Source organism: Oncorhynchus nerka, linkage group LG7, assembly GCF_034236695.1.
Source record: "Oncorhynchus nerka isolate Pitt River linkage group LG7, Oner_Uvic_2.0, whole genome shotgun sequence".
In the NCBI taxonomy this organism is placed as follows: domain Eukaryota; kingdom Metazoa; phylum Chordata; class Actinopteri; order Salmoniformes; family Salmonidae; genus Oncorhynchus; species Oncorhynchus nerka.
The window spans coordinates 48,600,339-48,618,269 of NC_088402.1; the positions used below are offsets into that span (position 1 = coordinate 48,600,339).

The 17,931-nt window shown below is 43.3% G+C and overlaps 1 protein-coding gene across 1 annotated transcript in view; it reads right to left on the reverse strand.

Moving 5' to 3' along the window:
* Positions 1 to 17,931, reverse strand: part of LOC115132592 (membrane-associated guanylate kinase, WW and PDZ domain-containing protein 1-like) — a 104,546-nt gene that overhangs the window by 13,725 nt on the left and 72,890 nt on the right. The window contains exons 13-16 of the mRNA XM_065021072.1: positions 17,215 to 17,479; positions 4,043 to 4,134; positions 2,793 to 2,988; positions 2,276 to 2,578 (exon numbers count right to left, since the gene is read on the reverse strand). Coding sequence (XP_064877144.1) covers positions 2,276 to 2,578; positions 2,793 to 2,988; positions 4,043 to 4,134; positions 17,215 to 17,479 — 856 coding nt within the window. The remainder of the gene's footprint in view (positions 1 to 2,275; positions 2,579 to 2,792; positions 2,989 to 4,042; positions 4,135 to 17,214; positions 17,480 to 17,931) is intronic.

A 17,931-nucleotide genomic window follows, 5' to 3' on the forward strand; every position in this document is an offset into this window, starting at 1 on the left:
TACTCATTCAAAGGTTTTTCTATATTTGTATTCACTACTATTCTACAATGTTGAAAATAATACATCAAAACTATGAAATAACACATAGTGGAATCATGTAGTTACCAAAAAAGTGTTCACCTATTCTACGTCTCACAAAGACACGGCAGTTAGAACCAAAAACCTCACATCAAAGGACAGATTTTCACTGGTATAATTGGTCGTGTTTCTTGGCCAAAGCAAGTCTCTTCTTCTTATTGGTGTCCTTTAGTAGTGGTTTCTTTGCAGCAATTCGACCACGAAGGCCTGATTAACGCAGTCTCCTTTGAACAGTTGATGTTGAGATGTGTCTGTTACTTGAACTCTGTGAAGCATTTATTTGGGCTGCAATTTCTGAGGCTGGTAACTGTAATGAACTTATCCTCTGCAGCAGAGGTGACTCTAGGTCTTCCTTTCCTGTGACGGTCCTCACTATTTCATAGTGTTGATGTCTTCACTATTATTCTACAATGTATAATATAGTAAAACTAAAGAAAAACCCTTGAATGAGTAGGTGTGTCCAAACTTTTGACTGGTACTGTACATGTACTGTAAGTAGGGGTAAAGTGACTATGCATAGATAATAAACAGAGAGTAGCAGCAGCATATGTGAAGGAATGTGTGTGTGTGTGTGTGTGTGTGTGTGTGTGTGTGTGTGTGTGTGTGTGGTGTGTGTAGAGTCCAGTGCGTGGCCCTGCAGTCATGGGTGAACAGGGAGTACAGGAGGGGACTAAGGACACACTCCTGACAGCCCCCAGTGTTGTTGTCAGCGTGGCGGATGTGTTGTTGCCCCAGGATCCAGAGGGAGGTGTTAAGTCCCAGGGTCTTTAGCTAAATGATGAGCTTTGAGGGCACCATGGTGTTGAACGCTGAGCTGTAGTCAATGAATAGCATTCTCACATAGGTGTTGATTTTGTCCAGGTGGGCAAGGGCAGTGGTGAAATGCAATATGGGATTGCGTCATCTGTGGATCTGTTGGGGCAGTATGCAAATTGGAGTGGGTCCAGGATTTATGGGATGTGAGCCATGACCAGCCTTTCAAAGCATTTCATGGCTACAGATGTGAGTGCTACGGACCCGAAGTCATTTAGGCAGGTTAACTTGGCGTTCTTGGGCACAGGGACTATGGTAGTCTACTTGAAGCATGCTATTAGACTAGGCAGGGAGAGGTTGAAAATGTCAGTGAAGACACTTGCCAGTTGGTCAACGGATGCTCTGAGTACACGTCCTGGTAATCAGCCTGGCCCTGCAGCCTTGTGAATGTTAACCTGCTTAAAGGTCTCACTCACATTGGCTTAAAATCCCTCTTTGACGGCGGAGTGACCTTAAATGGCGACAATTTCACAATTTTGCCTTCATACATAAACAGTACAGACAGCTATAGAATGTGCTCACTGGAACTTAAATGACATGCTGAGTGAATCAGCCAGAACCGGCCATGTATTAAGTCTGCCTCTGAATCGGTGTTGATGGTGTTTTTGATAAAGCATCAGCCAGCCAGTTATCCCCGGCAGTGAATGCACCTGGGCACATAAAGAGATTTCTGTTTCCCTAAACTCATGGTTATGGAGTTTGTGACCTCGAGCTGTACCATTAAGTCCACTCCCATCAGAAATTACTCCCCTGCCATTCATAAAGAAGGTGGGAATGAGGATACAATGAGGAGTGACTGTCAAAATATTGTAATTCCACCCCCAAGAAATGACATAATTCGTGTTGCTGAGTGGCGGGCGGTGTTGATGCACTTTAAGGGTCGTGTGTTTACTAGTGTGCTGCTTGGCAGACTCAGGTTGTTTCACGCACTGGGGCATCACTATTTCCCTGTCTCACTTTGTAAACTTTGAGAGGGACTTTTGATAACACAAGGAAATGGGCTGTCTAAATAACATCAGGGGAAGTGTTCTGTAGTCATTAGGCTTAGCTACGACTCAATCACCTCAGATCTTTTCAAGAGGATGTTTATTAATATATGCTTTTCATGCGTAAGTTAAGCCTTAAAGGGTTGGTTTTCAGAAAAGATTGTTAATACTGTAGATTAATAACCACAGTAAAGTCAAGCAGAAGAATTTGCTCAGATTACAGGATATTTTACCAGATTATTACCCATTTTAACACAGTTCAACCCATAACAAATTAAAACTGGTTCTCAGACCTGAGAACAGAAAATTGCAACTTCACCCATCATAGCCCACTCTGGTAGTAGCAAAGCCCAGCTCACCATAACCCAGCCCAGCGTAGAATTGCCTACCCCACTCACCGAACGTAGTCCCAGCATCAGGCCTAGAGACAGATGACACAATGACGAATCCGAAACCTTCATTCTCTCCACGTTGGATCTCCACGTCATAGGGCTGCAGGGCTGCGGTGACCACAGCACTGCCGGAGCCACCTCCTCCCCCACTGCCGATACCACTGGTGGAGCCACTGCCAGAGCTGACCGTGTTGAGGGAGTTCTGGCTGCCCTGGGGGGTCCGCTTGCCCTCCGTCAGGGAGGGGGCCTGGGTGCTGCTGTGGTGGGACGAGGCAGGGGACGGGGGCACGTCACCCTCCCCTTTCGAAACTGTGGAAGAGATGGGGGAAGAAGGAGGACAGGCAATACAAAAAAGGTGTTCAGCAAATATACAAACAACATTCAAACATTTGGCATGGGCTAGTAATAGTTAAATGAGCCACTAAGCACTAGGTCTCAGCCAGAACCCAGGCTTGTGTGGGTAGTGAGTGTGTGGGTGAGTGAGTGTGCATATGCCTGTGTAGTCTCTGTGACCTGTCCTCACCTACGTATCCAGAGCTCTTGCGTCGGACGGTGAGGTTGACGTGGCCCTGCTTGGCGGCCTGCTGCATCAGCTGCACCACCAGCTGGTGAGACTTCCCCACCACCGCTGTGCCGTCCACACAGATGAGCTCGTCCCCAGAACGCAGGCGTCCGTCCTCATCTGCTGCACCGTACTTCACTATGTGTCCAATGTAGATCTACAAAGCGTATTACAAATCCATTAGCCCTGTAATTCACTTGCAGTTCATGTTCAATACAGCACAGTTAAATAAAACCCTTTTTTATGTTCCATGACAGGTTCCATGTTAGTCATAACTGAAGCTAAGCCTAGAGCACATTGTAGTATTTTGAGGCTGTAGAATGGATAGGGCTGGTCTTACTGTGTGGCGGAGGTGAGTGTGTGTGTGTCTGTAGGAAATTTAGTACAGGGTGTACCGCAGAGCATCCTTGGCACAAATAACAACTGCTAATTCCTCTGTGGTAGGCTTGCTGCCTACAGCATCTCTATTTCTCACTCTCATCTCTCGCTCTTTCTCTTCATTATTTTTTCTTTCTCTCTCTTTCGCTGCCTTTCTGTACTTTTCTTTCTCTCTCTTCATGTCCCTTAGAAACACATTGCAGAGAACCAAAGGCTTCTGGGTAAGGCCCTTACTTTCCCTAATAAGCTCTCTAAATGAACCTCCTAAGACCAGCATGCAGACCTACCTCATCTAACAGACAGCACCAGTCATCTCTCACAGTCAGACAGACAGCAGACTGTACATTTCTACTGCTCCCTATTATAGGTAGAGACTGGGGGAAGAACAAGTGATGCAGATGGAAAAGAGAAAGAAGACTAAGAGGCTGCCAGTTCTTGGCAGTTGGTTGAGCATCACAGTGTGAGTGTGATCTGACAGAGAATGAGTGTTGTGAAAGTGTTTGTGTGTTTGATGCTTAACAAAGAAAGCCCTAAGGCAGGGACTCAGGGACAGGAAACATACCGTGATGAAGCTGTAATGGACCATTGAGGGTTCAGTACTATAGCTGCCCTTTTAACACGCATTCATTAACATGCATTCATAACTCTGTTTAGTGTTTAACACGGGATGTAATTACCAGGCATGGGGAATGTTTAATCATCAGTCGTGTATAAGTGAATGGTGTGTCGCAAGGGGAGTGATTCAATATGAAAATGTCCCCTTTCCTTGGCACATCTAAACTAAACAGTGACAGAGAAGGGACATGGTGGAGGAATGGTGGAGAGATACTCACCGGCTCCCCAGGCTCATTTCCTCCAAGGATGCGGAACCCAAATCCTGTATCCTTCCGCCACAGGAAAATCTCCTGCTCCTGGCAATCTGGCTCTGAAACACACGACAACAAAAGCTCAGTGGAGGTGAAACAGGGAGCAGACCTGACACCCAGAAATGTAATTCTACGCCATGACTGTTGCGGGCTGTATCACCGCCTGGTACGGCAACTGCTCCGCCCTCAACCGTAAGGCTCTCCAGAGGGTAGTGAGGTCTGCACAACGCATCACCGGGGGCAAACTACCTGCCCTCCAGGACACCTACACCACCCGATGTTACAGGAAGGCCATAAAGATCATCAAGGACATCAACCACCCGAGCCACTGCCTGTTCACCCCGCTATCATACAGAAGGCGAAGTCAGTACAGGTGCATCAAAGCTGGGACCGAGAGACTGAAAAACAGCTTCTATCTCAAGGCCATCAGACTGTTAAACAGCCACCACTAACATTGAGTGGCTGCTGCCAACACACTGACACTGTCACTGACTCAACTCCAGCCACTTTAATAATGGGAATTGATGGGAAATTATGTAAATATATCACTAGCCACTTTAAACAATGCTACCTTATATAATGTTACTTACCCTACATTATTCATCTCATATGCATACGTATATACTGTACTCTATATCATCGACTGCATCCTTATGTAATACATGTATCACTAGCCACTTTAACTATGCCACTTTGTTTACATACTCATCTCATATGTATATACTGTACTCGATACCATCTACTGTATCTTGCCTATGCTGCTCTGTACCACCACTCATTCATATATCCTTATGTACATATTCTTTATCCCCTTACACTGTGTATAAGGTAGTAGTTTTGGAATTGTTAGTTAGATTACTTGTTGGTTATTACTGCATTGTCGGAACTAGAAGCACAAGCATTTCGCTACACTCGCATTAACATCTGCTAACCATGTGTATGTGACAAATAACATTTGATTTGATTTGATTAATCAATACACATTCAGTTAGGTAAGATCTTGTTATTAAACAATCTGGTATGAACACCCCTCCTCTCTGCATCTCTGGGCATATTAGGTTCCTTCTCTCAGGTGTAAGGTTGGATCCCACAGGACAGGAAGAATAAATGCCCGGATGCACTTGCTTTCTATGTGAATGTGACCTGTTTTAATGAACACTTATACTCTCTCTACCTCTTTTTCTCTTTCCCCGTCTCTCGCTTTGGAACACACAAACTCACGCCACACACACACACGCACGTTTGTAAGCCCTCTGCGGCTGTGGCAGGCTGTGTGAGGACTACAGCTGTTGCCGTGACCATATTATAGCCACACCGGCAGTCATGAGTCACGAACGCAGTAAAATTCCATGTGACCGTTGTGAACTACCATCAGGTCCTAATGGCCTGGTACTCAGGGCTCTATTGTTCCTCCATCAGGTCCTAACGACCTGGTACTCAGGGCTCTATGGTCCCTCTAACCACTCTGACAACAATGCAAATGCAATCAAAAATCACATCAAACATTTATCATCAAAACAGTAGGTCTATCATACTTTTAAATTCAACTCACTGTGATGATCAATTTGAAGAACGAGGTTCAACAGCAGGTTGAAACCGTTTAAAACATGGTTGTGTATGTTGTTTCAAAGCCTAATACAACGAAATGGACAGCGCTTTCTAAGGTGACGATTAATTCAAATAACCCGTACACATATTAGAGTTATGCATAGGCTTATGAGCCCAAGCCAATATAACTGAATTCAAATTGTGATTTTTCCATTACACAATACATGTCCTACCGCACATTACACATGGCAGAAAATAAATAAAACAAAACTGATTTTAGCCTTTGAGTGTGGACTGTATTATTATGCATAATGGCTGGACTGGTTACCTTATGCTACACTCCAAAATGCAGATCCATGAGTGGGAGAGAATGTATAGGCCTAGGCGATGATGTTGTTTAATTGATTGGGTGGCTTACAGCTACCCTACAATTACATAATTTGTATTTGATTTAGAATAGCCTAGTAATAGGTCATTTTATATTTTCATAATTAATTGGGTGACACATTACCTTTAGCTATACAGAATATCTCACCACTGTCATGACATTGGCCTTACTGGGGGAAGATTATGACCCCCATAAATACCTTTCTCCCTTTCCTCTCTCTTGACTCTACAGAAGGACTCTTGAAAAGCCTTTGTTAAACATATAGAGTCTGGGAACATCAAAAGGTGGGGGGAAAGGAACCATATTTCGGTAATCCAACCAGTTGAAAATATGCGTTGGTACTTAATGAATATGATGCCAGATCAGTTGGCGTCTGAGACATTCTTACTAATGATAGGATGATATAAACTGTATCTTGGAAAGTCTACATTATCAGATTCACATGGAATTATTGTGCAATTTAAATGTTTAAATATTAAACTATTGGTGAAAAGATTAAATGTAATTTTAGCTTCCAAATAAGAGAATTGGGTTTTCATAAGGTTAAAGCTCTGCTCACTCAGTAAGAGACATTAGTTATAAACTATGAAACACGCCCTTCTCTCCCCACCTGTATAAAGCCCTTGACGAAAATGTACCTTTCTGTTCCGAGGACGATAGGACGACGGTCCATACGTTAAAAAGACTAACATGTCAACTACAGAACTAAGCCAACCTCAGCATGAGCTTTGGTTGCGAATGGCATGAACTCTTATTCACTAAAGAAGTGAGACATCCTAGTCGTTGAGTTAGCAACAGCAGCTGTAAACGTGGGCTAGGAAAGGACGGATAAAGTATCTGCCCTAACAAACAACACGATACTACCAAGTATCCAGTTTACCACCAGAGACATTCTTCAGAGGACAAGGAAGATCTCTGTTGGGCAACACGGCCAGCATCTACAACCAACCTACCGAAGCGCAGCTCAGAGTAAATATTTATTGCAAATGGGCGGTAATTTAGAATGCATAAGATACTGTATTTACAGCATAGCTGCCTACGGACCGATAGAGACATAGCTTCTCCCTTTGTTCCTCAGTCTTCCCGCTCCTTCATTTAAATCCAACCCACTCTCTTTGTGTAACCAGCCATCATATCTGTTCTGTCCGCTGGGGACGTTTTCCTTTATGACATAATTTGAAATCAATGTATGATTCATTCTGTGTATATGTAATTCTGTGTGATTAGTTAGGTATTTAGTAAATAAATAATTAAACCCAATTTTGTTTTGCTGATTCAACTTGTTAGCCAGCTTTCCTGAAGATAACCAATAATTTACAACTTTCAGATGAGACTAAACAAGGTGACGATTAAATAATGACTGCTATTGATGTAGAAGATTACCAGGTCTTTAACCTCTTGAACCTATGGGGGCGCTGTGTCATTATTGGATAAAAAGACGTGCCCGTTTTAAGCGCAATATTTTGTCACGAAAAGATGCTCGACTATGCATGGAATTGACAGCCTTGGAAAGACACTACTCTGACGTTTCCAAAACTGCAAAGATATTATCTGTGCGTGCCCCAGAACTAATGCAACAGGCAAAACCAAGATGAAGTTTCATACAGGAAATGCCCCGGATTCTGAAGGCGCTGTGTTCCAATGTCTCCTTATATGGCTGTGAATGCGCCAGGAATGAGCCTGCACTTTCTGTCTATTCCCCGAGGTGTCTGCAGCATTGTGACGTGTTTGTAGGCATATCATTGGAAGATTGACCATAAGAGACTACATTTACCTGGTGTCCCGCCCGGTGTCCTGTGTGCGTAATCTGTAGGTCCATGCGCGTTCCATTTCTTCAGAATTGAAAGTAAACTGCCACGATGGATTTGATCGTCGATAGATATGTGAAAAACACCTTAAGGATTGATTCTAAACATCGTTTGCCATGTTTCTGTCAATATTATGGAGTTAATTTGGAAAACAGTTCGCGTTTTAATGACTTATTATTGATTTTTTTCCTTACTCAAACGCGATGAACAAAACGGAGCGATTAGTCGACACAAATAATATTTTTTGTAAAAACGGAACATTTGCTATCTAACAGTCTCATTGAAAACATCTGAAGTTCTTCAAAGGTAAATGATTTTATTTGAATGCTTTTATGGTTTTTGTGGAAAATGTTGCATGCTGAATGCTAATGCTAAATGGTACGTTAGCCATCAACACTGTTACACAAATGCTTGTTTTGCAATGGTTGAGAAGCATATTTTGAAAATCTGAGATGACAGTGTTGTTAACAAAAGGCTATGCTTGAGAGCAAATAGATTAATTTCATTTCATTTGCGATTTTCATGAATAGTTAACGTTGCGTTATGGTAATGAGCTTGAGGCTGTAGTCACGATACCGGATCCGGGATGGCTCGACGCAAGAAGTTAAGAGTTTATTCGGAAGATAACAGCTCTATAAACATTCTTTCGTAGTGCCCCGATTTTCTAGTTAATTGTAATATTAACTACAGAGAAATTATTTTACAGAATAGCATGTCATATCACTTAATCCGGCATAGCCAAAGACACGACACCACCATGCATTTCCATCTCCTCCTCTCCCTCCTTTGTTCCTTTCTCGAGCACGCAGATGGGCTGTCAACAGTTTAGTTGAAATATGTTTTGTTGCGGTGTTCCCGAACATATTTCACTTGGTTTCCCAAATTAAGCACTGGGTAGCTGCAGGAACAAGGTTGGAGACCCAATGGTATACAACGTTTGGGCAGAATATCACCTGTCGAGCACTGAGAGCATGCTCCTCAAACAGTGGTTGATGCATGGAGTGAAATAAGTGTCCTTATATTTATTTCTCAGCTGCACATATTAAGCACACAGCCTCCATTCGCTATTCCAGTGCATACAGATGACATGTCTTTTTTCCCCTGACCCTGCACATTTGATAAATGGGCCATTCAAAAAGAAACTAATTTTACATATTAGTAAAGACTAGATTAAATTGATAATAGTCTGATGGGTGAAAATATGATCACTTGACGAAAGAACAGCTGTGCAGCCCGAGGCAAGGAACAGAGCACAAGCTATTTTTGCGACTTTCTCAAATCATCAATAATCTATAGTCACACCATGCAGCATACAGTGCATTCAGACCCCTTCACTCTTTCCAAATGTTTATACTTTACAACCTTATTTTAAAATGTATTAAATAAATTAAAATCCTCATCAATCTACACACAACAAGGACAAAGTGAAAACAGGTTTTTTGACATTTTAGCAAATTTATAAAAAAACAGAAATACCTTAGTATTCAAACCCTTTGCTATGAGACTCGAAACTGAGCTCAGGTGCATCCTGTTTCCATTGATCATCATTGAGATGTTTCACAACTTGATTGGAGTCCACCTGTGCTAAATTCAATTGATTGGACATGATTTGGAAAGGCACACACCTGTCTATATAGGTTTCCACAGTTGACAGTGCATGTCAGAGCAAAAACCAAGCCATGAGGTTGAAGGAATTATCTGTAGAACTCGGAGACAGGATTGTGTCGAGGCACAGATCTGGGGAAGGGTACCAAAACATTTCTGCAGCATTGAAGTTTCACAAGAACACAGTGGCCTCCATCATCCTTAAATTGAAGAAGTTTGGAACCACCAAGACTCTACCTGGAGCTGGCCGCCCGGCCAAATTGAGTAATTGGGGAGAAGGCCCTTGGTCAGGGAGGTGACTCAGGGAGGTGATGTTCACTCTGACAAGAGCTCCAGAGTTCCTTTGTGGAGTTGGGAGAACATTCCAGAAGGTTATCCATCTCTGCCGCACTCCACCAATCCGACCTTTATGGTAGAGCGGCCACATGGAAGACACTCCTCAGTAAAAGGCACATGACAGCCCACTGGGAGTTTGCCTAAAGGCACCTAAAGGACTCTGACTACGAGAAACAAGATTCTCTGATCTGATGAAAGAAAGATTGAACTATTTGGCTTGAATGCCAAATGTTACATCTGGAGGAAACATGTCACCATCCCTATGGTGAAGCATGGTGGTGGTAGCATCATACTGTGAAGATGTTTTTCAGTGGCAGGGACTGGGAGACCAGTCAAGGGAAAGATGAACGGAGCAAAGTACAGAGATATCCTTGATGAAAACCTGCTCCAGAGTACTCAGGACCTCAGACTGGGGTGAAAGTTCACCTTCCAACGGTACAACGACTCTAAGCACACAGCCAAGACAACGCAGGAGTGGCTTGGGGACAAGTCTCTGAATGTCCTTGAGTGGCCCAGCCAGAGCCCAGACTTAAACCCGATTGAACATCTTTGGAGAGACCTGAAATTAGCTGTGCAGCGCCACTCCCCATCCAACCTGACAGAGCTTGAGAGGATCTGCAGAGAAGAATGGGAGAAACTCCCCAAATACAGGTGACAAGCTTGTAGTGTTATACCCAAGAAGACTCGAGGCTGTAATCGCTGCTGAAGATGCTTCAACAAAGTACTGAGTAAAGGGTCTGAATACTTCTGTAAATGTGATTTTTTTTTTTTTACCATTTTTAGTACATTTGAAAAAAATCTAAAACATGTCATTACCCCAAGTCATTTTGGGGTATTGTGTGCAGATTGATGAGGGAAATGAAGTGAAGTGAAGGGGTTTGAATACTTTCTGAATTTATTAATTTAACTAGGCAAGTCAGTTAAGAACAAATTCTTATTTTCAATTGACGGCCTAGGAACAGTAACTGCCTGTTCAGGGGCAGAATGACAAATTTGTACATTGTCAGCTCGGTGATTTGAACTTGCAACCTTTCGGTTACTTGTCCAACGCTCTAAGCACTAGGCTACCCTCATTCAAGGGTTTACCTTTATTTTTACCATTTTCTACATTTGTAGAATTTGTTGAATAATAGTGAAGACATCAAAACTATGAAATAGCACATATGGAATCATCTTCCCGCTCTTTCACTCAAACTCCCCCCTTTTCTTTGTGTAACCAGCCGCTATATCGGCTCCGTTCACCAGGTCCATCAATGTATGATTCATTCTGTGTATATGTAATTCTGTGTGATTAGTTAGGTATTTAGTAAATAAATAATTAAACCCAATTTTGCGTTGCTGATTCAACTGGTTAGCCAGTGTTCGTGAAGGTAACCAAGAATTTACAACTTTCAGATGAGACTAAACAAGGTGACGATTAAATATTGACTGCTATTAATGTAGAAGACTACCAGGTCTTTAAGAGTATTCGGAAGATAACAGTTGCAAATTAACTCTAAATCTAGCATATAGGACCTGTTTCAAATGATCCCTTTTACACTCAACATAGCCATTTCATGCACGTACTTTCTCCGTAATGGGAATTATATTTATACTTTATTCAGCTAAGTTCAATTATATTCTTCTTAGTATAAAATCATATAAAATAAAATAATGGCACGGGATTTATGAGCATAGCTTGTCAGCCATAATGAAAAGACCAATGGCATAGTGCATAGGCAGATAACATACAGTAGTCCAACTCGTATTCTGTTCCTCTGAAATACATTTTCTTAATCTCATAATGTTTCTTTAGACTTGCCTAAAATAAATAATGGATGTATTATTTTGGTGTATATTACATTTATTTATTAGACATTTTTAAATGTAGGTGTTCCAAAGGGGCTCATCAACTGCTTGTTGTGTGGAGGCCTGGAAATGCAAAATGTGTCTATGTTAATTAACGGTCAATTTACCGTGAGACCAGCAGGCTTTTGCATGACAATAACTGCCTGATAACATGTCATGACTTCCACAGCCCTAGTGAGAATACAGGCGATTTGGTGTCAGTCTGTTCACCCTCAGTCTGAACACAGGGCACGGGCCATTTCTCCTGATCCGCCTTCTGTCTGCCATACAGTCTCCATTAGCTCTGGGTCTGTGTGTCTGTGTTGGATAAGTCATTAGCCCTCCACTGATCCCTGTCCCTAGCACAGCGATCAGAGCTCTCACTTACACACACACACACACACGCACACGCACACACACGCAGCCTCTAAGCATCAGACAAAATGTTCTCTGCAGGAGGGTCCCAAGCATGGTCTCATCTCTATCTCTGTCTCAGTCCTGTCTCTGTCCTAGCCATCTCCTGGCACCACTAACACCACAGATCACCATAGTGCTGATATCTGTCCACAATCTACTACATGAAAAGAGAGATGCGTCTGCATGTTCCTCTCCTCCTCCCACTCTCCAACCCATTATAATAATCCAGCCCACTCAAACAGTAGGATCAGCTCCACAGCAGAGGGCTGCGGCTCCTTGAGGGGTTATCAAACAGATATACCAATCAGGCTGAGTTTAAAGCAGCCCTCACCGGGCCCAGTTAATATTTAATCAGCAGCAGACCTAGATTCTACTGGCTCTACTTTACCCACTGATTAACCAGAACTGCAACACCGCAGGCGCCTGCTAACACACACATACGACCAGGCTGAGGCTGGCTGGCAACTAGCACTAGTCATTTACATTCATCTATGGTGGGGAGTAACAGATTACATTCATCTATGGTGGGGAGTAACAGATTACATTCATCTATGGTGGGGAGTAACAGATTACATTCATCTATGGTGGGGAGTAACAGATTACATTCATCTATGGTGGGGAATAACAGATTATATTCATTAGTATAGTCAGTGTGATCATGTAATCTGATTTGGAGAAAAAACTAATGTAATCGGTTACGTTATCAGAATCTTTTGTTGTTTTTTTAAAATCAGATTACAGATACTTTTGGGAAACCAGTTTACGTTTTAGATGACTTTTGTAATTTTGAAAAAGGATGTTTTTGGGGAAAAAAATACATTAACACCTTTCTGTTTCTCAATGACATTCAATTCAGCATTGAAAAAAGGTACAAGTTTAAGATTGTTCCACCTGAGCGAGTCTGACCATAAACCAGAGACCACTATGATGACACACCAAATGTAATTCATGGATCCTTTTCATCTTCTTCTAATGCCTCTTAAGGAGAAAGAATTCAAAAGTAATCAGATTACGTTACTGACTTTGGGTAACCAAAAAGTTACGTTACTGATTCAATTTTGGACAGGTAACTAGTAACTGTGACAGATTACATTTAGAAAGTGACCTACCCAGCCCTGGATGCATACACTCTTCAGCCCAAAAGACTACCATTAACACACACGCACACACGAACGCACAAACACACAAGCTGCACAAGCACACGTAATGTGCATATTCTTCTGATGGGTAAACACATTATTGTTGACATCAGACAAGCAACAGCCTGCCGCTTATGAATTGCAAATGGCAATCGAGAAAAACAACATTACATCAAATCTAATCCATTTTTATTTGTCACATACACATGGTTAGCAGATGTTAATGCGAGTGTAGTGAAATGCTTGTGCTTCTAGTTCCGACAATGCAGTAATAAAAAACGAGTAATCTAACCTAACAATTCCAAAACTACTACCTTATACACACAAGTATAAAGGGATAAAGAATATGTACATAAAGATATATGAATGAGTGATGGTACAGAACGGCATAGGAGTAGATGTAGATGCAGTAGATGGTATCGAGTACAGTATATACATATGAGATGAGTAATGTAGGGTATGTATAAATAAAAGTGGCATAGTTTAAAGTGGCTAGTGATACATGTATTACATAAAGATTGCAAGATGCAGTAGATGATATAGAGTACAGTATATACATATGAGATAAGTAATGTAGGGTATGTAAACATTATATTAAGTGGCATTGTTTAAAGTGGGTAGTGATACATTTTTTACAACAATTTCCATCCATTTCCATTATTAAAGTGGCTGGAGTTGAGTCAGTATGTTGGCAGCAGCCACTTAATGTTAGTGGTGGCTGTTTAACAGTCTGATGGCCTTGAGATATAAGTTGTTCTTCAGTCTCTCGGTCCCAGCTTTGATGCACCTGTACTGACCTCGCCTGCTGGATGATACCGGGGTGAACAGGCAGTGGCTCGGGTGGTTGTTGTCCTTGATGATCTTTATGGCCTTCCTGTGACATCGGATGGTGTAGGTGTCCTGGAGGGCAGGTAGTTTGCCCCCGGTGATGCGTTGTGCAGACCTCACTACCCTCTGGAGAGCCTTAGGGTTGTGGGTGGAGCAGTTGCCATTCAAGGCGGTGATACAACCCGACAGGATGCTCTCGATTGTGCATCTGTAGAAGTTTGTGAGTGATTTGGTGACAAGCCAAATTTCTTCAGCCTCCTGAGGTTGAAGAGGCGCTGCTGCGCCTTCTTCACAACGCTGTCTGTGTGGGTGGACCAATTCAGTTTGTCCGTGATGTGTACGCCGAGGAACTTAAAACCTACTACCCTCTCCTACTACTGTCCCATCGATGCGGATAGGGGGGTGCTCCCTCTGCTGTTCCCTGAAGTCCACAATCATCTCCTTTGTTTTGTTGACGTTGAGTGTGAGGTTATTTTCCTGACACCATACTCCGAGGGCCCTCACCTCCTCCCTGTAGGCCGTCTCGTCGTTGTTGGTAATCATGCCTACCACTGTAGTGTCGTCCGCAAACTTGATGATTGAGTTGGAGGCGCGTGCATGGCCACGCAGTTGTGGGTGAACAGGGAGTACTCAGGGCTCAGAACGCACCCTTGTGGGGCCCCAGTGTTGAGGATCAGCGGGGTGGAGATGTTTTTACCTACCCTCACCACCTGGGGGCGGCCCGTCAGGAAGTCCAGTACCCAGTTGCACAGGGCGGGGTCGAGACCCAGCTTGATGATGAGCTTGGAGGGTACTAATGGTGTTAAATACTGAGATGTAATCGATGAACAGCATTCTCACATAGGTATTGCCCTTGTCCAGATGGGTTAGGGCAGTGTACAGTGTGGTTGCGATTGCGTCGTCTGTGGACCTATTGGGGCGGTAAGCAAATTGGAGTGGGTCTAGGGTGTCAGGTAGGGTGGAGATTATATGGTCCTTGGCTAGTCTCTCAAAGCACTTCATGATGTCGGAAGTGAGTGCTACGGGGCGGTAGTCGTTTAGCTCAGTTACCTTAGCTGTCTTGGGAACAGGAACAATGGTGGCCCTCTTGAAGCATGTGGGAACAGCAGACTGGGATAAGGATTGATTGAATATGTCCGTAAACACACCAGCCAGCTGGTCTGCTCTGAGGATGCTGCTGGGGATGCCGTCTGGGCCTGCAGCCTTGCGAGGGTTAACACGTTTAAATGTTTTACTCACGTCGGTTACAGTGAAGGACAGTCCGCAGGTTTTGGTAGCGGGCCGTGTCAGTGGCACTGTATTGTCCTCAAAGCGAGCAAAGAAGTTATTTAGTCTGCCTGGGAGCAAGACATCCTGGTCCGTGACGGGGCTGGTTTTCTTTTTGCGATCCGTGATTGACTGTAGACCCTGCCACATACCTCTTGTGTCTGAGCCGTTAAATTGTAACTCTACTTTGTCTCTATACTGATGCTTAGCTTGTTTGATTGCCTTGCGGAGGGAATAGCTACACTGTTTGTATTCGGTCATGTTTCCAGTCACCTTGTGTCACGCCTTGGTCTTAGTATTTTGTGTTTTCTTTAGTTATTTGGTCAGGCCAGGGTGTGACATGGGTTTATTGTATTGTCGTATTGGGGATTTAGTAGGCATTGGGATTGTGGCTGAGTAGGGGTGTATAGCATAGGCTTGGTTGCCTGAGGCGGTTCTCAATCAGAGTCAGGTGATTCTCGTTGTCTCTGATTGGGAACCATATTTAGGTAGCCTGGGTTTCACTGTGTGTTTGTGGGTGATTGTTCCTGTCTCAGTGTGTTTGTATTCACCAGATAGGCTGTATAGGTTTTCGCGTTTCGTTTGTTGTTTTGTATATTAAGTTATTTCATGTATCGTGCATTTTTCATTAAAGAACATGAGTAACCACCACGCCGCATTTTGGTCCTCTCCTCTTTCAACAGACGAACGCCGTTACACCTTGCCCTGGTTAAAAGCAGTGGTTTGTGCTTTCAGTTTCACGCGAATGCTGCCGTCAATCCACGGTTTCTGGTTTGGGAATGTTTAATCGTTGCTGTGGGTATAACATTGCCGATGCCCTTTCTAATGAACTCGCTCACCGAATCAGCGTATTCGTCAATGTTGTTGTTGGACGCAATGCGGAACATATCCCAATCCACGTGATCGAAGCAGGCTTGAAGCGTGGAATCAGATTGGCCGGACCAGCGTTGAACAGACCTGAGCGCGGAACTTCTTGTTTTAGTTTCTAACCATTTCTCTCAAGAGACTCTTGTAGTGAGTATAGTAAATAAGTTGGGTGGTTCCCTCCTTCAAATGAATAATAGAAGACCTGAGCTGTGATTGCAAAGGGAGAGCCTTAACAGATGTTCTGCTTTTAGAATTCTAAATGGGTGTACATTCTATCGCTCCCGATGCTTAGAGAAAAAACGATTGTATGCGGCACACTATCAAATTAACGTTTTGGTCAACAGACTTGTTTTCTGCTGATGAGAACATCTATTGACGGAAACATTCACATTATTTTTATCAAATGGTTCTGCTTATCCACTAACCAGAGTCAACCTCCAGTTGTGTTCCTGTACTCCTGCACAAGCAACACAGAAATAGCTCCTGATGTAAGCTTGGGTCAACATTGGATATACCATACTTAAATTCTGAGCCGTCAGCAAGATAGGATGTATGTGACCCTTCATTTTTAACCCCTTCTTCCGGTGGCAAGGCAGTATACACACACCTACACAGTGTTTGGAAATGCAGGTGCTTCATATTGCAGGAGATGTCGATAGTACCACAGAGCAGGAAACACGTCTGTTTTTTCAAGGAGACTATGCTCTCTGAGACACCTTTTGTCATAGAGTCAGGTTTGAGTCACACACACACACACACACACACACGCACACACACACACACACACACAATGAGTTGTTCCTACAAAGTACTCAACAATGCTTCTCCTCCAGGATTCAATGCAACACCCACACACTTTCAAGAAATGTATACGCTCTCTAGTATATTCCAAACAGAAACATTTGAAAAGTTCCTCTCTTCCCACCAAACAACAGACAGGATGATTAAATACATGGCTCATTCACTAATGTCTCAACGTTTGTACCTGTTTGTACTGTATCTATAAAATATATATATTATATCTAATATTTTTTGGCAACATTGTTGAACCTACCTTTATCAGTTGTCATCATAAACCACAATGAAGTATTTGATTTTGAGTCTACTCACGTCTGCTCTCATACATGCTCCTGGACTGGGCCCAGATCTTGAAGGGGTCTGGCTTCTTCTGGAGGGTCATGGTGCCATCTCCAGGGTCCTGGGTGGGCAGCGGAGGCAAGCCAGGCAGCGGCTGAGTGGGTGCGGCCGGAGGGGGGGCCATGGCCTCACTGGGCATGTTGGAGGGGGGGTGGCTGGGGGAGTCTGTGTGGGTGCTGCGATGGCTGCACACACTGTGCTGGGAGCTGCTCTGACTGTCCTTCCTCTCCAGCTGCTGCTGAATGGACAGAATGGGGAGGGAGAGAGAGGGGGGAGGGTGCAACACAGGGGAGAGAGATAAGACGAGAGGAAAAGGTGAGGTGATAGTGAGAAAGGGAGGGTTAAGAGGGGAAGAAAGAGAGACAAATAAGAGAGAAATAAGAAAGATGGGGAGAGAAAAGAGAGAGATCCGTAAAAAGGGAAGGTAGTAGAGAGCGAGAAGAAGGTAACAATAATCCAAGGTCAACATCATAGAAACACCAAGTGAATTGAGTGTGACTGTCAGTTGGAGCTGTAGTCTAATAGTGTTGGGGGAGAGATGGTTTCTATGACACCCACACACAGAAAAATATGTTTTAAGTATGAAGTAGGCATTGGTCTGATGCCGAAATTCAAATGAGCACCACAATGCCTTCTTCATCCATGCTCTTTATTCATACACACACTACGTTCTACGTGTAAACACATTTT